The sequence below is a fragment of the Rhineura floridana genome, chromosome 8 (genome assembly GCF_030035675.1).
Source record: "Rhineura floridana isolate rRhiFlo1 chromosome 8, rRhiFlo1.hap2, whole genome shotgun sequence".
Classification (NCBI taxonomy): Eukaryota; Metazoa; Chordata; class Lepidosauria; order Squamata; family Rhineuridae; genus Rhineura; species Rhineura floridana.
In genome coordinates, this window is record NC_084487.1 from 71,036,448 (window position 1) to 71,059,413 (window position 22,966).

Below are 22,966 nucleotides of genomic sequence, written 5' to 3' on the forward strand. Positions count from 1 at the left end.
GAGATGTCAAAAACCGATCAATCTGGCAAATCTCTTTTAAACAGCAACAATTTAAGTCAAGTAAAAGAAAAATATAGAAAGAAGGGTGCTTGCCTGTTAGTGCGTTCTCTCTTAGAAGATAAGATGAACGTTCGCTTTAACAGATAGAGCTTGCTGTTGAAAATCCGTCCCACCTTCGTCGGCTGGACCTCGTCCCATAAATTAATGAGATCTGGTCGTCCCAACAAAAATAGGCTTTGAGGTTAATCTCTTCGTTTCTCCCTACCCGGGAGAAGTTTAATCAGTCAAAAAAAAAAGAAAAAACTGACTGATATATCTGAATAAGCTTCTTTTGAGGCAGGAGCCCGTCTCAAAAGCAGGCACAGGCTAAGTCACCCTTCCCGGAAGTCAATCCCATTTAATTCAATAGGACTTACTTTGAGTAGACATGGTTATGAATGTGCTGAAAATCAATGGGACTTTGGAGTGAATGTAAAAAAGAATTATGTTTGTGTTCAAACTCTTTCTGTCTCCAGTCCAATTTTAAAGCAAGTAGGCAGGGCTTACATAGGTATTACAGTTTTTATTCTGTAGGAAAGTAATACTGATTTTTTAAAAACTAATACTGGTTTTTCTGCAATGACCAACTGGTTTGACAATAAACTATTATATGGGCTGTATGTATTTATACATCTGCTGTGTGTGCATGTGCGTGTATGGAGTCTTTCCAACACCCCTGTGAGGTAGGGTTGGAAACCAATGCAGCTCACAACAAGAAATAAAGCCATTTAAAATCCAATGACCATAAAACAAGTATAAACAGTTGCAAAACAGCGTAAAGTGGCATGATTCGGAATTTTGGGTTGTGTGAATGAAGTTGCTTATCACTTGAGGTTGCAGTTTTGTCCCTGTTTGAGTAAGCCCCACTGAATACGCTGGGACTTGCTTCTGAATAAATAAACTTAGGATTGCACTATAAATATCTTTACAGTTTGTGTAAATAATAAATATATTTGATAGTCATGCTTATATACATATTTCTTCATTTATCATATTTTTGGTTTTTGGTTAGGAATCCTGACTGGTTGTGAGATGCTTAGTTTTTTGCCTTACTCATAGGAATGTTGTTGTGGTTGGTATGGTATTACATTTAGGAAAGTGTTACTGCCTTCTGTGTTTTTTTTTCCTATTTGCATTTCACTTATCTTTAACACTCGGTTACAGCCATAGAAGCAACAGCAGCATATGCAAGATAATTAACTCCCATTAGTGATAAGAACAAGAATTTATAATTATTATTTCAATTAAAACAAGAGGCTTCTCAATACTTTGAAGAGGACCAGATATTTATTTTCTTTCTGAGGACTGGGTCTTTCATGATGCCCGGTGTGTGTGTGGGAGCAGGAGAGTAATCGATAAGACAGACATCCTGGCATTGGTAATCTAATTAGCAAGGTATGTGTGGGGTTGTTGCACACTTCCAGGCCCAGTTTCATTTTGAGTATGGAGGTGGAACCTGTGTAGATGTGGTTGAGAAATTTTGAGTTAAGCAAAGCTCTGCTTTTATAAAACCTAAGAAACATACAGATACTTTGAATGTCTGAGTGCCTGCACCAGTGGAACACTGGAGGAACTTGTAAAACTTGCTGCAACAGTATTTAGAACTGAGCATGTGGTGTGAAAGACTCCTTTTCCTAACATTTTGGCTTGTTTTTCTCCACCCACCACATCTCTGAAATATATTGTATATGTTATGGCTAACCGTGCTGCTGCCCTGACTTACTTTATGTTTGTTGCTATTTTATGTTTTTATTATGTTTTTATATTGATTGTGTATTTTTATTGTTTTTATTATATTTGTAAGCTGTGCTGAGCTCTGTTTTTAACAGCAAAAGGGCAGGATATAAATTCTCTTAATCAATCAATCAATCAATACTCCATAGTGTTGGAAACTAGAGTCTAGGCATTTAAGGCTGAAAATGTTGCTTTAAAAAAAAAGACTTCTCACATCTTTCCCCAGTTTTTGGTGGTAATTCCTAGGCACAAAAACAAAACAACTGGACAATCCAAATATTAATATGCAAATATTTGCATAATATGCAAATAATATGCATAATATGCAAATTAACCTGCCCGGATTTGTGGAACTGGAATATGGCAACCCTACATATGGGCTACTCTATTCTTGCACGGAGTGCTTCAGCTCCTTCCTTGAAGGGGCTGTCGGGACGAGAGGGTAAAAAATTTGGGTGCATGTTAACACCTGATGTCACAGATTATGGAATGGCTATGTAACTGGTTCATCTTAATGGCTGTGTCAATGGACCATCCTGCCCGGTGTTAACCTTCCTGGGCATACCACCTAATTCACCACCAATCATACTCATGTGGTCAGTCAGTAAGGGCTTCATGCCAGTCAGGCCAAGAAAGTGTTTCTTGTCTGCCCTCCAGGTATTCGAGGTCTTTTCCGGTGGTTTATGAGGTCGTGGCAGGGCTTTCACAGCCTTACTACAGGTTCAGGGTTATGGCTGTATAATAATTTAATGCTTGTTGTGATCAAATATTGATCAAGAAATTAGAGCCAAACTGCAGGCAACATTTTCTATTCTGGCCCAGATCATTTGGTCTAGTTTTCCCACACTCCTGGGGAAGAACTAACTAACTTGCTGTAGAATTACGTGACATAGCTCAGGGCTAGAGCATCTGAACTGCAAGCTGAAGGTCCATAGCATCTCTAGGTAGGGCTGGGAGGTAGAACTGGAAGTCCATGGATGCATCGGGGTTTTTGTGCTGGCTGCAGGCTTGGACTTATAGGCACTGAGGCTTGGGAACTCTCCCGTCCATTTTAGTGGGATAATCTGGTCATGGGACAGGTCTGTGACTTCCTTCTATTTCGGAATGGTGGGGTTATGGCCCTTGTCTGTTCCTTTGTTCTCTAGTGCCCAGATTTTAATGTTTTCTTTTGGGGCATGGTAAGGTAGAGTATTGACACTGTTTTATTGAGGTGCTGTCATGGACTCAGGTGGAGCGGTTCAGCTGTGCTGTGCAACCGCACATTGGGAGATTGGGGAGCGGAGTCAAAGATGGCCATAAGCCGGTCTGTCGCCCCAGCATGCTCAACAGCTATCAGAATGCAGGAGGGGTTTTTCCCAGGACTTCTGGGCTGGCAAGGGCTATGCACCAGAGTGGCCTATTCGGTGAGTCACCTGCTGGGATTGCCTAGTGAATGGCTGGAGACTGGGCCTCTCAGTCCAAGCACTTCGAGGTAAAGGCTGATGATTTTCCCACTTATTCCAGGGACTTTAGAGTCCGCCGTATGTTAGCTGGGTGGGCTAGAGCACACCCTGCCACCCTCGATCCCCGTTGCCCTTTCTCACAGGACATTTCATTGAGTATGGTGGGCCAGTGAAAAACAGTATGCTCCTCAAGCTATGAAGCCAGACTATTCCAGGTGGCAGCCCTTACGCTGGTTTTTGGAGCTTTTAGGATAGGTGAGGTGGTGGCCGGATCCAAGGGAGATTTGTCTCGATGGGCCCTCCAGCAATCAGATGTCTCCATGGAAGGGAGTTGTACCTGTATAACATTGATGGACCGGCAATGTTGCTGGACAGGGATGGAGCAGCTGCGCACCCTATCCTGGGCTTACAGTTAGGCCTCAGTCAATGGGCTGCAGTGTGGTGGCTTGGCTGGCAGGGAATACTTTGGGACGGGCTCTTACCCACTTTGTTCCAGCTTGGTTCAGTGCAGACATCTTTGCATGTGGTGGTCATTCCCCGAGTTGGGAATGACCTCAGTATTTGAGTCAAGGCCCTCAGGTGGCGGGCATGTGCAGACATGCAGTTCGGGACACAACGATGGCCTCGGTTACCTAAGGGCATGGCCCTCAGTTGCAGGCATGTGCAGACATGCACTTGGCGAGGCACAAGAAGGGCATGGGCCTCAGTTTGGCAGGCATGTGCGGACATGCAGTTGGCGATGCAACGGAAGGGCATGGGCCTCAGTTTGGCAGGAATGTGTGGACATGCAGTTGGCGAGGCAACGGAAGGGCATGGGCCTCAGTTTGGCAGGAATGTGCGGACATGCAGTTGGCGAGGTAACGGAAGGGCATAGCCCTCAGTTTGGCAGGCATGTGTGGAGATGCAGTTGGCAAGGCAACGGAAGGGCATGGCCCTCAGTTTGGCAGGCATGTGCGGACATGCAGTTCAGGAGGCAACGATGGCCTCGGTTACTAAAGGGCATGGCCCTCAGTTGCAACAAAAAGGCATGGCCCTCAGTTTGGCAGGCATGTGCAGACATGCAGTTGGCGAGGCAACGGAAGGCCATGGGCCTCAGGTTGGCAGGCATGTGCGGGCATGCAGTTGGCGAGGCAACGGAAGGCCATGGCCTCAGGTTGGCAGGCATGTGCGGGCATGCAGTTGGTGAGGCAACGGAAGGCCATGGGCCTCAGTTTGGCAGGCATGTGCGGGCATGCAGTTGGCGAGGCAACGGAAGGCCATGGCCTCAGTTTGGCAGGCATGTGCAGACATGCAGTTCAGGAGGCAACGATTGTCTCGGTTACTTAAGGGCATGGCCCTCAGTTGCAACGAAAGGGCATGGCCCTCAGTTTGGCAGGCATGCGTGGCATGCAGTTAATAAGGCGACGTCGGCCTTGGGTACGTCTGCTTTGGTCAGACATACTCCCACGTGTTGGCACACAGCTGGGGCTTAGCCAGTGGGCCACAGTACAGTGGTTGGGCCGCCGAGGGATGCGCTGGGACGGGCTCCTTCCTATGCTTTCCCAGTCGGCAGTGGTTCGTCATGTGCCACAGTTTTTGGTTATTCACCTGGGCGGTAATGACCTGGGTATGCTGAAAGACAGGGCTCTTATCAAGCAGGCATGTGCTGACTTCCGGGCCATCGAAGGACGCTGGCCGGAAGTGCACTTGGTGTGGTCTGATGTTTTACCCCGTAGGCATTGGAATTGCGAGGGTGACCGTAGGGGCATAAATAGGACCCGCAAGAAAGTCAATAGGCAACTCAGGCTGGCTCTTTTGGGCTCTGGTGGGTCGGTTATTCACCATCCAGAGATAAGACACAGTAGGATAGAGCTATATAGGTCAGATGGAGTCCATATGACAGATATGGGTAATGACATCCTTCTAGGGGACCTGCAGAGGGGTCTGCGTGAGTTGTTGTTTGGAGGTGGGGCAAGTGGGGACTAAACAGAGGTTTGTCCCCTCTTTGGTGGCAAGGAAGTGCGGGAAAGTGTAAAGGTGAAGGGCAGCTAGGTGACACCTTTAGGCATCTTTGGAGGTGACTGGCGGTTCTGGAGCCCTGCAGCTCCGGGTTATACGGCCCGAGGGCAGGATACGGGTCGCCTTTGGGGCTAACATGTCTCATCCACTCGGAGTTTCAGGGCACCGGGGGCAGGCGGTGATGCAGGTTGGCCTTCCTACACACCCTATGGGTGTGGTCAGGGCAAGGGGTTGGCAGATTGGCAGCCCCTTGCCTGGCAGGGGTTGAATCGCCCCAATAGCTGCAAGCAGGCTTTGCCTGACTCACCAGGAGAATCCCGCACTTATGTTCCCCTCTGTAGGTTCGTTATGCAATGTGAATTTGGTTAATAAAGTGGCCCGTTATTTAACCCAAATATATATTGTGCCTGTGTCTTATTTCACCCCTGGGCCGCAACTGGTACAGCAGGATACCATAGTCAATTATATAAAAAAAGTCTCAGAGATCAAGAAGCAGAAGCAGAGTCACACTCCACTGTCCTGTTTTCGATGCAGGTTATCTATCAGGATGACCACAGCTGATTCAGTCCCAAACCATTTCTGAGCCCAGATTGCAATAGATCCAGGAGGTTGCCATCAACTTTCATAAATAGTAATAATAATAAAGTACAAATGTACCACTTCTAAAAGTATTCTATAGTTGTGTGTGTGTGCACATACCATTCTGCACTGCATAGCCAAGTTTTGTACTGTAGAACAATAAATATCATGTATGTCAGAGCAGAAAAAAATCTGAAGCTTGAAATTTTTTATCATTAGAAATGATATATTACACAAGGATCATTTTGGAAGGAAAATAGTTCATTAGCAAAATGGGAACAGATTATTACTCTCCAAAGTATTAAACTGACTTTAAGGGAATATTAATCAAGCATCTCTACTCAGAAATGACGCCCCGCTCGCCGTGCAGCTGCCAAGCGGGGCATGGTTGCAGGTGGGGGTGAAGACACTGCCTCCATCTTTTGACGTTAGTGTGACGCGCAGCGTGAGGGGCAGAGACTACAGGACTATTTAAGTCCAGCCACCCCTCCTACCGTCCTCTTTTGCTGCGCGACGCCCGCCCCGCCCTCCCTCTTTCATGGTGTGCCTATGGGGTCGCTTTGGGGCAGAGTAGGAATTTTTATCCTGCCCACCCTCTTTGGCGGGCAGGTTTTTTGCCTACTCCATGCTATGGGACTAGGAGGGAATCGGGTTAGGGGGTGTTGTGTTTACTAGGCAGATTCGGCTTATTTGGCTAATTGAATTATTCATTAGGTCATGCCCCACAGGGCAATGTAGTTAGCACTGGTGCGGGAAGGGAAATAGGTAAGGACAGCTAGGTGGCCCCCTTAGGCACCTTTGGAGGTGATTGGCAGTTCCGGAGGCCTGTCTCTCAGGGCTTTGCGGCTCAAGAGCAGGATATGGGCTGTTTCTGGGGCCAACTTATCCTCATCTACCCAGGGGTTATACGGCCCCGGGTGGGGATGATGTGGGAAGGCCCCCCTACTCACCTACAAGGTGTGGCTGGGGTAAACGGTAAGCAGATGGGCTTGCCCTTGCCCCAGTAGGGGCTGGTTGCCCAAGAGCTGTATGGCAAGCTACTTGCTTATAGACAGTTCCTGCACTTAGGTTTCCCTCTGCAGGTCACTTTAAATTGGGTTTTTGTTTGCTATAATTTAAATAAAGTGGCCCTTGTTCAACCCAAGCTGATGTCTCTGTGTTTTATTTCACCCCTCAACTGCAAACACCCTGAGGCCTTAATTGATCAGGAATGGGGAAAGTGCTGTTTATGCTCTGTATCACAAAAAGACTGAACATTGAAGAAAGTAAGATGGAATTTGAAACAGTTTTCTAAAAATAGGTTCAACCTCAACGCACATACAGACTATCCAGGCAAATATATGAGAATCACAGGAATGTGTATTAGACTAGATTATCTACAGAAAAACATACCTGGCTAAATTGAATGCATCATCGATCAAACCTGCACGATTACTGACAGAGATTATCTATGAGAGCAAAGAAGAAAAATGGAACACTTCAGAATAATACAAAAAACCCAGCAGGGTTTTCAGAAATCACAACAAAATTCATGCAATGTAATGAAATGAAGTTACCTTATAGTTCCTCATTAGTTGGTCAATTAATAGTCTCCAATTTCTAATGTCATAATTAACTCTAAAATAGCCAGTTTGATTGATGTTCCCCAGCAGCCAGCTTCCCTCATTAAGAGAAAAAATCCTGTGATGCTCTGTAAAGAAAGCACAGGGGGAAAGAGACTTCAAGTTATTGGTTCAAAACAAAGTTAGCATTTTCAAATGTGCTTAGGGTAAAATTTTCCATAGAGTTTATTTTGCCATATGTATGCACAGTAAAAAGTTTTAACTTAAATACTACACTCATTTCTCTTATAAAATATTGTAAATGAAAACTTCCACTCTTTCAAGAGGGCAGTTATTACTGATTCTTGTACTGGTGTTCTAGCCAGGTATATATGGCTGGGTTGACTATAAAAAATCCCACAATACTTTTCTAAGTTTGCAATGAAAATATAGGATACATTTAGTATGTTTTGGTAGAAAAGTCTGGTTATCAAGCATGCTTTTGATAAAAACTGTAGCCCCAATGCTAGTTTATTGTCTCTCTACTAACAAGTTTTTCATGCAGAGTGATCTCCAAACTAGAGTAGCTGGATTTAATTCAGTTTAGGATAAATTCCTATGCTAATCTCAGATGCGATAAAGATGTTACAAGATAAAGCTCTGCTTCATCAGTTTCATGTGATGAATATTATTTTATGAATGCACCCTCAAATGGCGACAGCTACTACTTATCACATCAGGAAGCTTGTTTGTTCTCACAATTTTCCACTGAGGCGGTAAAGACCAACTGGTGCCAGGACAGAGCTCATTCATGAAGAATGTTCACCACATGAAACTGACAAAATACAATGATCTCATGAGGGCTTAATTACATCCAAAGTGAACGAAGGAACTGGGCCGTAGTCACTAAATCAACTGGAAAATATTTACTTAATTCTAATTATTCTATTTGTGGACCACAGTCTTAGGCTAAAATCCACACACACAAAAAAGCTTGCATGACACATGGATTACAAACAAAATACAGTTCATCTCTGAGTTTATGTGGTACTGTACCAATTAACTTCACCTATACTATATGCACCCCCAGTATAAGCAGCATAAGAACAGAAGAGCCCTGCTGAATTAGGCCAAAGGCCTCCCAGTGGCCAACCAGATGCCTATGGGAAGCCTGCAAGTGGGACCTGACTGCAACAGCACTCTCCTCACTTGTGATTCCTAGCAACTGGTATTCAGAGGCATACACCTCCAAGAATTTAGATTACTGTAATGCGCTCTACGTGGGGTTACCCTTGAAAACGGTCCGGAAATTGCAACTTATACAAAATGCTGCGGCTCGACTACTCACAAATTGTCGCCGCCGGGAACACATCACCCCAGTGTTGTTCGATCTGCACTGGCTTCCAGTTATTTTCCGGGCTCAATTCAAGGTGTTGGTATTAACCTTTAAATCCCTATACGGTTTCGGCCCAGTTTACCTGATGGAGCGCCTCCAACGCCACCAATTATGCCGCCCGACAAGATCAGCCACTCAGGACCTTCTCTCAGTCCCACCAACTAAAACAGCTAGGTTGGTGAGGACTAGAGAGAGGGCATTTTCAGTGGCGGCCCCCACTCTCTGGAACTCCCTCCCATACGATCTTCGGCATGCCCCTTCCCTGAATGTATTTCGCAAAGCCTTGAAGACCTGGCTCTTCAGACAGGCCTTTGGGACTTCCGGGGAGGGTTAATTTTTAGCACAAATTGCCTATTACTCTGAACTGTTACTATTTTACTGTTATATTGTATTTTATTTGTATTTTATTGTGATGCATTTTGCAATTGAATTGTACGTCGCCTAGAGTGCCCATAGGCCAGATAGGCGACACACAAATTAAATTATTATTATTATTATTAAGAGTGGAGACAGAAGACAGCCATCATGGCTAGTAGCCATTAACAGCCTTACCATCCATTAATGTGTCTAATCCTCTTTTAAAGCCATCCAAGTTGATGCCCGTCACTACATTTTATGGGAGTGAATTCCGCAGTTTAACTACATACTATATGAAAAAATACTTTCCACATTCAGCTTCATTTTATGGTTCTAATATTATGTAAGAGGGGGGAAAACCTCACTCTATCCACTTTATCCACAACATACCGCTATCACATTCCCCTTTACTATCCTTTTTCTAAACTAAAAAAACCCCATATGTTGTAACCTTTCCTTATAAGGAAGTTACTCCACCTTTTTGATCATTCTGGTTACCCAATTCTGAACCTTGTCCAGTTCTTCAATATCCTTTTTGAGGTCAGGTGACCACAATTGTGCACAGTATTCGAAGCATAGTCACAATATAGATTTGTATAACAGCATTATGATATTGTCAGTTTTATTTTCAATCCCTTTCCTAATGATCCAAAACATGGAATTCACCTTTTTCACAGCTGTTACACACCGGGTCAATATCTTCATTAAGCTATCCACTACAACCCTTACGTGAAGTCAAGATATTTTGCCCCAATGGGCACTGAAGTGAACTGCACTTAATTGCACTTGTCTTTTTATTGCCCACTTCACTCACTCTGAAGAACTCCTTTTGGATCTCCTTACAATTTCCTTTTGTTTTAACCACCCTTAACAATTTGGTATCATCAGAAACCTCACTTCCTACCCCTAACTAGATCATTTGTGAACAAGTTAAAAAGCGCAGAACCCAGTATCTTCCTTTGGGGAACTCCAGTTTCCCCAGAGTTCCTGAAGAACAGTACTCGGGATGGCGCCTCCCTCTGGGTGCAGGCAGGGTCACTATGGGGGGCGCAGCCATCCAGTTCTCCAGACTGGCCCTGCCTGCAGCAGTGAACAGTCAAGTCTTGCAGAGCTCCTTAAGAGCTCAGTGTTTTATTTCCCCACCACCACCTTTCTCATCTGGATCTCTTCATTCTTCTCCTCCCAGTCCTACCTACTTCCTTCCCCATTGCCCATAGCTGGGGGCGGGAGCTCCACCTAGATGCCTGGTTGGGGCACACCTTCTGAGTGAGGAGGTGTGGCGGTTTTTTAGAATAAGTGGCAGTAGCTGCTCTTATCGTGCCTTCTTCTGCTGGTATACAGAGTGGAGAGAAGTGCTTTGCAATGGCTGCTCTTTCATAAAAAAAGAGGTGCACCAGGTCCCCAGCCCGTTATCTCTTCATCATCATCATCATCCTCTTTGCATTCTTCCCAGTCCTATGTCTCTCCCCAATCCTCCCCAGAGCCCAAGAGGGGTCACCTTAGGGAGCACTGGCATGCAGTTAAGGGTAAGCTCGCAGCAGGGGGAAGGAAAAAGCATAGTAAGGCAGCAGTGACTGCCTTGGGCCTTCCTTTGGACTTACAGGCATCCTCCTCCTTGGAGGACAGGGAGGAAGGAGAGCTTTCTGAGGAAGAGCTGGAGGCCCCGCCCCTGAAGGGGAGACTGTTTCAATCTGAATTTTTTCCAGCAAAGGCAAGGTAAATTCTGGGGCTTCTGGAAGAACACAGCAAGGACCCCATGCCCTCATCTTCCAAAGGAGCTTAGTCAGCATTTCCAGATGGGCAACCAAGGGTGGCTACACTACCCTTTCCAAACTCCGTTCATGACCTATGGAACCAGGAATGGGCAACATCACCAAGCACAAGCCAGCACATAAGGTGGACAAGGTGCACGAAATGATGCGGCCAGCAACGTGTCCTCTCCACCCTTGCCCTTCTTGGCTTATTAAAGCTTGCTGAGGGGGTCTGACCGAGTGGATCCAGGGTGTGGTCAATGCATCATTGCAGGAGGGAGTGGTTCCAGCCACCTTGAAAGAGGCGGTGATCTGACCACTCCTAAAAAAGCCCACCCTGGACCCATTGGTTTGTGACAACTACCGACAGGTTGCAAATACCCCTTCTTAGGGAAGGTGATTGAGAGGGTTCTGGCACAGCAACTGCAAGTACTCTTGGATGAAACAGATTATCTTGACCCATCCCAGTATGGGTTCAGGCCTGGTTATGGGGCTGAATTGCCCTTAGTCGCCCTGATGGATGACCTTTATCGGGAGAAGGGCAGAGGGAGTGCAACCCTGTTATTCTTACTTGATCTCTCAGTGGCTTTTGATACCATTGACCATGGCATCCTTCTGGGCTGACTTGGTGAGATGGGTATTGGAGGTACTGTTTTACAGTGGTTCCGATCCTATCTCCAAGGTCGCTCTCAGAGAATAGCATTGGGTGACTGTCTTTTGTCCCCCTGGCAGTTGTGCTGTGGGGTGCTGCAGGGTACCATCTTGTCCCCCATGCTGTTTAACATCTATATGAAGCCCTTGGGAGCAGTCATCAGGAGATTTGGGGTGAGGTGTCAGCACTATGCTGATGATACCCAGCTGCCCGTAACATCTGAATCTGGAGAGGCCGTGCAAGCCCTGGACCGCTGCCTTGACTCGGTGGTGGGCTGGATGAGGGCCAGTAAACTGAGTCTGAATCCTATCAAGACAGAGGCACTGTGGGTTGGTAGTTCCTGAGTTCGGATAATTGGTCAGTTGACTGCTTTGGACAGGGTTGTACTCCCTCTGAAAGAGCAGGTCTGTAGTCTGGGGGTGATCCTGGATCGATCTTTGTCGCTAGAGGCCCAGGTGACTTCCGTGGCTAGGAGTGCCTTTTACCAGCTTCAGCTCATGAGACAGCTGCGGCCATTTCTGGACCGGGATAGCCTGACCACTGTTGTCCATGCAGTGGTAACCTCCAGGCTGGATTACTGTAATGTGTTTTATGTGGGACTGCCCTTGAGGTTGGTCCGCAAGCTGCAGCTAGTGCAAAATGTGGTGGCGAGACTGCTTACTGTGGCAGGGGATCGCCAACATGTCACCCTGCTGCTGAAAGAATTGCACTGGCTGCCCATTTGTTACCGGGCCAGTTCAAGGTTCTAGTTTTGGTGTACAAAGCCGTATACAGCTCGGGAACAGGCAACCTGAAAGACCTTCTTACCCCTTATAGATCACTGCGCTCTGCAGGTGAGGACCTCCTGCAGAAACCATCTTATCAGGAGGTTCGTTCTGCACAATATAGGAAAAGGACCTTTAGTGTGGCAGCACCTACCCTGTGGAATTCCCTCTCTTTGAATATTAGGCAGGCACCATCTCTGCTATCTTTTTGGCACCTTTTGAAGACTTTCCTCTTTCAACAAAACTTTTAGGTTGAGACCTATCCCAGTCTGTGTTAGAATTGCTTAATATGTTTTTAATAATGTTTTTAACGCTTTTTTGTTTTAATGTATTTTAAGATCTGTTTTTATGATGTTTTAAAGAGTTTTTTGCGCTTTGTTTGCTGCCCTGGGCTCCTGCTGGGAGGAAGGGCGGGATACAAATTAAATAATAAATAAATAATAAATAAGCTGGTTAACAGACACTGCTTCTTTCTCCTGAAGGTGGTGGAACAGCTGAAGACTCTGCCTTCGGTGGCTACTTCGGTGATGACAAGCATTTGCAGCTCTGGGCGGAGGACCTGGCTTCCAGGGAGGATGTTCCCAAACCCATCAAGGACGGGTTGAAAAAGCTTTCAATAGCTTTGGCATTCCAGACAGATGCATCCCAGGCTGCTATGCAGTTTCATACAAAGGCAATGGCAGCCAGCACAGTGGCATATTGCAATGTATAGTTGCATAGTTGGGAGGTGGATCCTGGCTCACAGAATGGCCTTGCAACATATCCCTTCAGATATATCCCTTGCAACATATCCCTTGATTTGGAGAACCCATAGAAGGGGTGTTGGTGGAAACATGGGACAAGCAGAAAGCTCTCCAGAGTTCCAAGAAGGATGATCACAAGGGCAAGCAGCCATAGTCCTTTTCATCCTCCAGACAATATGCTGGCCAGCCCTCATCAAAAGGCTTTAAATCTCATTGGGGGGGGTGTTGTTGGAAAAATCAGCATGCTCCTCTTCCTCAAAGATTCAGTCCTCTTCCAACTATATCCAGGCCATACTTGACCTCAAATGGCTAAGCAGGTAGCTGGCCTACAAGCGGTTGAGGATGGAAACGCTTGAGTCTACTTCAGAAGCCGTCAACAAGGAAAACTGGATGGCATCCACAGACTTGTCTCCATATTCCATATTCCAGTCAACAACAGACACAGGAAGTATCTTTGTTTCTGCTACAGACAAAGACACACCAGTACAGCACTCTTCCTTTTGGTCTAACCTCCGCTCCCAGGGTCTTCAGCATAGTATTGGCTGCCCCGGTGGTGCATCTGAGGATCCTGGGAGTGAGGGTGCTTTATTTATTTATTTACATACTAACTAAATTTATATCCTGCCCTTTCTCCCAGTAGGAGCCCAGGGTGGCAAACAAAAACACAAAAAAACACTTTAAAACATATTAAAAACAGACTTTAAAATATATTAAGACAACTTTAGAAACACATTAAACCAAAAGATCTTTAAATATATATATTTTTTAAAACCTTAAAAGGCAATTCCAACACAGATGAAGACTGGGATAAGGTCTCTACTTAAAAGGCTTGTTGAAAGAGGAAGGTCTTCAGTAGGCACCAAAAAACTAACACAGATATTTCCTGTCTAATATATAAGGGGAAGGAATTCCAAAGGATAGGTGCCACAATATTAAAGGTCCGCTTTCAATGTTGTGCGGAATGGACCTCCTGATAAGATGGAGGCCCTCACCTGCAGAACTCAGTGATCAACTGGGTATATAAGGGCAAAAATGATATTTCAGGTATCTTGATCCCAAGCTGTATAGGGCTTTGTATACAAAAACCAGAACCTTGAACTTGGCCTGGTAACTAATGGGCAGCCAGTGTAATTCTTTCAGCAGCGGGGTAACATGTTGGCGATACCCTGCCCCAGTGAGCAGTTGCGTCACTGCGTTGTGCACCAACTGCAGCTTGTGGATCAACCTCAAGGGCAGCCCCACATAGAGTGCATTACAGTAATCCAGCCTGGAGATGACTAATGCATGGAGAACAGGGGCCAGGCTATCTTGTCTAGAAACGTCCGCAGCTGTGTTACCAGCTGAAGCTGGTAAAAGTCACTCGTAGCACTGAGGTCATCTGGGCCTTGAGCAACAAAGATGTATCCAGGAGCACCCCCAGACTATGAACCTGCTCCTTCAGAGGCAGTACCCCATCCAAAGCAGGCAATTGACCAATTATCCAAACTCGGGAACCACCAACCCACAGTACCTCTATCTTGCTAGGATTGCTATGGAGGCAAAGAACCTTACCCTCAAAGTAGCTTGCAAACAATTCACAGTGGGCCTCCGAAGGGTCTAAAACTCCATTTCCTGGAGTTGATATCAACAGTCCCCTGACAACATGGAAAAGCTCCACTGGATGGCTATTCTGGGGGTGCAATGGAGATAGAGAAATGGGCCTTTTTCACCGTCCTCACCACAACACAGTAGACAAGGTCATTATGTTTTACTCATGCCTCATAGGACGTCTTTCACCACTTGCACTCTAGCCTTCATCCAGCCTTAGTTCACTGGTATACCAAGGTGCAAATCAGGTTCCACAATGCCAGAGCAGGTGCTCAGGGTAACAATGTTAAGAGCCCAACACATCTCGTTGTTCCACAGCATGGCAGGGGCTTCAACAGGGTCACCTTCTCTATCTACAGTGGATTCGATTAGTCTCTGGGGGTGGACCATCTTAATCTGTCCCCTATCTCAACAACATCCTCATTAGTGCACCAACAAGGATTCAGTGTGAGAAGGATGTGGAAACCACCCTTCTGTGCTTGGAGAGGCATGGCTTTGTCATGAACACAGACAAGAGCACACTGGAACTTACTCAAGTGATCACACACCTTGGGGTGCAGACAGACCCTCCGCACTTTCGGTTCTGGTTCAGAGAGGAGTGGGTCAACAAGATTCAATGCTGACATGGAGAGATATTTCTTCAGACTCAGAAGAGTTGATGGAACTAGGCAGATTTCTGGGCATGCTGGTTTCCTGCAAGGATTTAGTGATTTGGGCCAAGTTTCATACTCACCCCCTACTCAAGGTGCTCCTGTCGCTCCAAACTCAGATCTCCGAAGCACGGAGTAGGAGGGTTCCAGTTTCATTTGAACTTTGATGGCAATTGATGTGGTGGTTGACCTGTCAATGGCTGATGGAGGGGGTGAGCCTGGAGGTGCCAGTGCAGAGACTGGTCATGATGGATGCTGGCATGTTCCGCTGGGGGGCACATTTGGATTCCCATGTGATTCAGGGAGTTTGGTCCCCCAGTGAGACAAGGAAGAGTATCATTTGGGTGGAGTTCTGGGCAGTGATGCTGGCTTTGTTGGCAGTGGCTTTTTGCATTCTGGGTTGCCATGTCCTGGTGACAATGTTTTCACCAAAGCATACATCAACCATCAGGGGGCACGAAATGGGGAGGCCTGATGAGTGAGGGTCATCATTTGTTCTGCTGGGTGGAGTCCCATCTTTTATCCCTATGGGCAGAACATGGGGATTCAGAATGTGACTGCAAACTGGCTCAGCAGGTCCACTGTGTTAGATTCAGAGTGGCAGTTAATCCTCGGGTGATCCAGCAGGTGTCGAGGAGGTTTGGGTATCTGATCATCAACCTTTTTGTGATACTTCTCAACTCCCAAGTCGAGGCTTTTTTCTCGAGCTACCAGTCGCTGGAGACTCAAAGTGGATGCCCTGGTGACAGAGTGGTCGGGGGGGAGGGGTCTGCTCTATGTGTTTTTTTGCCATTCAGTCTCTTGCTGCAAACCATCACATGCATCAGCTTGTTGAGGGCAGAAGTGATCTTGATAGCTTCATACTTGCCAAAAATGCCATGGTTCCTGGAACAATGTCACCTCTCCACATGGAAACATGTGCCACTGCCTCTTCAGGAGGACCTGCTTTGTCAGGGGCCAGTTCATCATCCGAGACCAGAGCTCTTCCATCAGCTTGGAGGCTGAGTGGATCCGGTTAGTAGAGTTGGGGTTTTCAGGGGCTGTACTTGACACTCTTTTGGCAGCATGCAAGGCCTCTATAATAGAGCATCTGGCTCTACGTGGAAGGTTTTTCTCCAGTGGTGTCAGGCCCAGGGGAGGCATTGCTCCTCCAGGAACATGACATACTTTCTGGCATTTCTTCAGGCTGGGCTAGATAAGGGTCTGAGCACAAATACTCTCAAGAGACAGGCAGCAGTGTTAGGTAGTGTCTTGGGCTGCCAAGGAGATTTTTGGTGTCTACTTATTATGGAATGATCTCCCTGACGTGGTGCGCCTGGCGCCAACACTGTTATCTTTTCGGTGCCAGGTCAAGACTTTCCTCTTCTCCCAGGCATTTTAGCATGTGTTTTTAAATTGGTTTTTTAAACAAATGTTTTTAAATTTGTATATTTGTATATTTGTTTTTAATGTTTTTAATTGTTGTAAACCGCCCAGAGAGCTTCGGCTATGGGCTGGTATACAAATGTAATAAATAATAATAACAATAATAATAATAATACTCACCTGCTGTTCAGGTGTTTCATCTGGGGCATGGCATTGAGGAATCCACCAGTGGTATGCTAATTCCCTACACAGAATCTTTACTGGATTCTAACATTGCTCATGGGGCCATCATTTGAGCCTTTGGCTACTTGCGAGTTAAAATTCCTCACTCTTTAAGATAGTGTTTTTGGTAGCCATATCATCTGCCCAACGGGTATCAGAATTTGAGGCGTTATCCTCGGATGCCCAGTTGTGCATTTTCCATCGAGACAAGGTGCTCGTCAGGCTGCAGACTTCTTTCATTACCAAGGTCAATTCCTTTCTTCATAGAGATCAGGAGGTGGTTCTCCCATTGTTCTATCTGAACTCGTCCTCTCCTAAGCAAAAGGTTTGGCACACCCTGGCTGTGCGTAGGGCACTTCAGTTCTATCTGTACAGGACTTTGGAATTTTGGAAGTCGGAAGCATTGTTCATTTCCTTTAGAGGGTTGGTGCTTAGGCAGAAGCTTCATGCTCAATTTCATGTTGGCTCAAAGAGGCTATAGTTCAGGCCTATCAGGCTGTGGAGAGGCCTCCCCTCAGGGGAGTTTACCGCTCATTCACTAAGGGGGGGCAGCAACCTCAGCAGCATTTAAGGGTAGTTTTCCCATTTTGGACATATGTGGGGCAGCCACTTAGGCCTCCTTGCACACCTTTTCTAGACATTACAAGATTGATTCTTGGACTTCCACTGACACTGCATTTGGTCAGAAGGTCCTCCAAAAGGTCATGAAGACATGACCTTCGGTATTGGAATCCTGCCCTGATAGTTCAACTCTGGTATATCCTGAGTACAAGGACTGTCCTCCAGGAACCTCTGGAAAAAAATGGAAAATCTTACCGTGAATTTCTATTCCAGGGGTTCCTGGAGGACAGTTGCCCGCCTCTTCATTCCAGTGGTAGGCCATGTCTACATGAATGGCTTCTGCCAGCAACGTGCATGTGGGGTGGTAACCAGGCCCCTGGAATTTCCTGGATTGTCCTTTCATTTCTTCTTCCCTGTTACTGTTTGCCCACACAGTCCTCTTGGGCTGTGTGGGTAGTTTTCTGTTTATAAGTTCCAGGTCTGTTGAGTGGTGAGTTTCCCAAGACATTTTATTTATTTATTTGATTTATAGCCCACCCTTCCTCCCAGTTGGAGCCCACAGCGGCAACCAAAAGCACTAAAAATCTAAAACATCATAAAAACAGACTTTAAAATATATTACATTCTTTAAAACATATTAAAACAAAACATCTTCAAAAGCATATTTTTAAAAAAGCTTTAAAAGCATATTAAAAAGCAATTCTAACACAGACACAGACTGGGATAAGGTCTCTACTTGAAAGGCTAGTTGAAAGAAGAAGGTCTTCAGTAGGCGCCAAAAAGATAACAGAGACGACACTTGTCTAATATTTAGGGACAGGGGACATTATCCCATCGATGAAGTCATCACCGGGGTCGAGGGTTAATCTTTGCTTTGCTAGACAGTCCAAAGAAGCCTGAAGAAGATCCTCCCTGAACCCAGAGGGAGTCGCCATCCCAAGTACAAAGGCTGTCCTCCGGGAACCTCTGGGACTATAAATTCATGGTAAGAATTTCCATTTTTCTACATCCCACCTTTCGGAGAAGTGCCCATTTATTCTTCTATATGCTTGGTAATTCCACCTTTAATAATGTTTTCTACCAGTTTTCCCTAAACAGATGTTAACCTATCCTGCAATTTCCTGATCTCCTCTCAATTCTTTTTTAAAAATAGTGTTGCATTGGCTGCTTTCCAGTCCTCAGGTGTGGAGGCTGATCTTAGGGACAAGTTACATATTTTTCTTAGAGCAGCAATTTCATGTTTGAGTTCTTTAAGAATTCTCAGATGGATGCCATCTGGACCCAGTGATTTGTCAGTTTTTAATTTGTCAAAAAAGGTTTAGAACTTCATATTTTGTCACCGCTATTTGCCTCAGTTCCTCAGATTTCCTTCCTGAGAAAGTTGGGAAGTGAAAGCATGAAGAAAATGCTTTACTGAGCACTCAGTAGGCTTGCATGCTACTTCAATATTGCTGAGAGCACTTGGAAACTTAGTGGTGAGGCTAAAGCTGGTGTGTTTTCCTGGAATCAACAAAAGGGGTTCTGGGCCATACCTCCTGGCTCATAATTTGCTTCCAGGAATACTAGAATAGTACCCTTGCATTTTATTATCATTATTGGTTAACAAAGTGGAAGTGGAGAATGGCCAAAGTGTACTCCACAATAACTACTAAAGATGATCAATGGCATGGTCTGAGTTGTGCAGCCTTCTATACAGTATTTTCGGGCACAATACAAACCTGAATTCTGTGGATAAGAGACAACAACTTAAAACAGAAGACTACTTGCCATTGTTTTTAAAACACAAGAGAGGTACCACTCACTGAAAATTCAGCTCAAGCTTTGGCAACTTTCCAGGAAGGAACCTGTAGGGAAGTTACTTTTCTACATGGCTTTGTTATATACACCAAGATCAAGAGGGCATTTGTAGCAGAACTGAGAAAACTTAATGAGATGGCCTTTTATGTATCCTGAATCCAAATTGGGGTTTTCCATGTTAAAACTAACATCCAGAATTATGTTTGAAAGTCCTTCAAAATAGCAGCCATGTGATACCCAGGCACACATTCTTAAGGAAACAGGCCGCCACATTCTATGCTAGTGTAATGCATGTCATTAAGAATTCCATATAGTCTACAGTATTATTATAATATAAATAAAAGTACAGATTCATGTTAATTCACTTTGTCAGTGGTCCCCGATATCTACATATGAGGTTTCTATTGTTAAGCATTTTCAAATTGCAGTAAATGCTTTATGCACATTAATTTATATGCTTTGGAATATTTTAAAACGTACAAAATATTTTTAAAAATCTACAAAAAGTTTTTTAAAAATCAACAAAATTGCAAAAAATTATGCTGTAGCCCAGGAGTAGATAGAATGTAGATCAGGATTTGTAGATCTCTGGGTAACTGAAGTAGAACAGCGAGGGTTTATGACTCCCAGCTACTGCAACAAAATGATCCCCCCCCAAAATTAGACTGCTGAAACTGAGAAGACAAGAGAAGGGCAGTAATGAGGAGTACATTTTTGGTGCAGAAAGACATTGAGCTCAGTTCAGCTCTAGAACTCAAAACAAATTGCTGGGCTTAGAATCCTTTAATTTTATATGGATGTCTTTTATACCGGTTCCAGTTGGTGGGGTTCTAATAAAAAACATACTATAGCCCAGAAACCTGAAGTCTGTCCCCCCCTGCTCTAGCCCTTTAAGTGAGAAATAAATATGACATAATGAAATAGGTCTATGCATATCACCTTTTTAAGGTTAGATCACTTGCAAAACTGGCCACAAACTAGAGTCTAGGTAGATAGATTCTAGACTGTTTTCATACATGTTGCAACGTAGTATGAAAACCTGCAAGTCAAAGATGACAGTTTCAAAATACCTGTTTCACAGCTAGATATTTCTTTGATAAAAGAACAGCAGTATCTTTAAAAAATAAGAAAAAAACTAGTTCTGTTATCATGGATTTCAGTAAGTTTTAAGTACAATCACAATCTATTACTATTTTTTAGATAAGGGCATGATTATTTTGAACTATGCCTACAAAGGAGAGCAGGAATCTTTTCATGTTATTCTAGTTCAAACAAGTAAGTGGTTATTGTAAAGGATGTCTTATGAATGCTCTTCACAAAGTTCTATATAATTTACTAGAATTTGATCTCTGAGCCTTCACATTTCTGCCAGTTTCCATAGACTAAGATTTCTTTCCTTATGCTTTCCTGGTGTGGTTACATCATTTAAAACATGTGCAATTTCTCTAATTATAAACAAAAAAAATCACTGAAATATGTTGGCAACAAAAAAGGTTAAAGCTTTTTTTAACCAAAAGCAATATTTATTCCATGCAGAAAATTGTTACAAGATAGAAATATATAATCTTAGTATCTAATGTTTGTTCAAAATATGGAGAATTGTTTTAGAATACTGTCTAAAACTACATTCATAAGGATAAGAACTCAGGCTCACTTGTGCTAGCAACAACATGTATTCTAGAAGAATACCAAGACATACAGCTTAATCATTTTCTAACAGGAAGGAACATTCAAGAAGTATAAGGAACTAAAGCACCCATATTTTGGATGTTTAAAAGGAATCTGCCCTTTCAAGCAATAAATACATCAATATTTGTTGCATTCAGTGGGAATTTTGATCTATGAAAATCTTATAGAAGAAAAGATGCTCCTTCATAAGATTACATTTCAATCACCCATCTAGCAAAACTCACAGTGGGGATGTTTTCCTATTCTTTTTCACCTTCTACTTAATTTAAAAAATGGGGGGGGGAGAAGGGGGGAAATGAAAAACAGTGACAATAGGAAGCCCAAAGAAGGGTGGTTTAAACATGAATCCATGTCAAAAAGCCTTTCATTTTGATAATGAGTTGTTACTTGCTATTACAGTACAAAACGTGTGAGATGTGCAACCTTGCACCGCCAGAGGTCTTTCTGAAGGAAAGTAATTAAGCACAAGCACCCTCTAGCAGGCTTTCTGGGGTTTCTCTACAGGAAGTGATGGTTCAGAGATATCACATCCTGGTATTTTCCTTATTCTAGTTTTTAAATGGGCTGCTAATGCTGATTTAAGAAGGCTGCCTGAAGCTTGAAATTGCTGAAGTCCTCCATGCACAAGTATAACACAAATTATTCAATCAGGCCACTCTCAAGAAAAAAGGGACTCTTCAAAGTCTAAGTACAGCTTTCAAAATCTGTAAACTTTAACTACTGTAGAGTTAATAGGCCAAATGTGTTACTACATCTGCTATCTCAAAGAAAGGCAAGGTAAGAATTTAAGTTTCCTCTAATCTCCTTTGATATCTGTGAAGTTTCAGAAGGAACCCACACTTAGGCAGGCTGTCACAATCTATGTCAGCATATCCAAATTTGCTAGAAGGACTACCACTCCTTAACCCAACGTAGGTACAATTTCATTAGGAACTTCATAAAGATAATATATCAAACATGCTTGGTTATTCATGCAGCGCAACACTAAGGAAAAGTAATCCCTACAGAATATCCCAGATACCTGCTATATCTTCTTCTATCACAACCTAGCAATCTCAATAAGATATAAACATCTAAATACCACTTCCAACACTGAAGAATATTTTCCATCTCTTCTGCTCTTCTACCAGTGACCGACCTGAGCACTTCTATCCTTCAGCTGTTCAAAGTCTGCTAGACTTCTCATATATTAGGCTGAATCAGCCAGGCGTTCATTGTTTTCATACATATTCACTAACAGGCAAAAAACCTTGCGATTTAAGAATGTACCTATAGCCCACAGATGTTTCTATTAAACAGATGTTTAAAAAGCAGGGAAATTGAGCAGCTATAGTGAATGCACCAGGGGAGCAGGAGACCTGACCTCCTCTCTGAGATATTGGACTGCCCTACAAATTTGTCAGAATGCAAACACAATTTGGGTTGGTCTTTCACAGTCCAATCCACTTCCTGTGTAGCTTGCAAGAATTTTGTAACATGTGCCTCTGAGCAAATGGTGAGTGGTGGCAACACCTGCCATCTTCAAAGATAAGAGAATTATATTTTTGTATGTTTGTTGGTGTTCTTACTTTGCTTCTTTCCTGTGTTACTAATGTTTCTACAGAGAATCTAAATTAGAAAATTTTATTTCCCTCATTGTTCATCCTAGAAATCTGTGTCAAATTTATTTTATTAATTTCAAAGCCTTTTTATTGGCCAATGTCATATGATGGTGAAGACAGCCTTTTTTGTTTCAAATTGGAGGCTATGTTCTATTTCTATTTTGGGTGCATTAACAGTTGAATCTGAAACTGCAGTTTAATGTAAAATCAGACTGATTACAATGTGTTGCTACTTCAGCAATGACTCTTAGCTGTGGGGAAAAAGAGGAGGCATGTTTTCAGCCTCCTAGGTTTAAACCACTTCATTTAAGGCAAGGTGGGCACGGTCAATTAAAAACACAGAGCACACCTACCATTTCTCTAGAATATATTTCACCTCCCACTGTTTTATCTTGTGCAATTTGAGACACTCCTGAGGTCCACTAGAGACTATTCTGCAGAAGTCAGTGCCATTATTCCACAATTATGTTTGGAGTTTTTTAGTGCAAATTTTGCTCT

At 44.0% G+C, this 22,966-nt stretch overlaps 1 protein-coding gene across 4 annotated transcripts in view; it reads right to left on the reverse strand.

Moving 5' to 3' along the window:
- The window catches only part of TRHDE (thyrotropin releasing hormone degrading enzyme), a 393,299-nt gene that overhangs the window by 75,251 nt on the left and 295,082 nt on the right, over positions 1-22,966 (reverse strand). For all 4 annotated transcript variants that reach the window (XM_061639727.1, XM_061639726.1, XM_061639725.1 and 1 more), the window contains 2 exons: positions 7,349-7,482; positions 7,185-7,240 (listed from right to left, as the gene is read on the reverse strand). In XM_061639727.1, the coding sequence (XP_061495711.1) occupies positions 7,185-7,240; positions 7,349-7,482 (190 nt within the window). The remainder of the gene's footprint in view (positions 1-7,184; positions 7,241-7,348; positions 7,483-22,966) is intronic.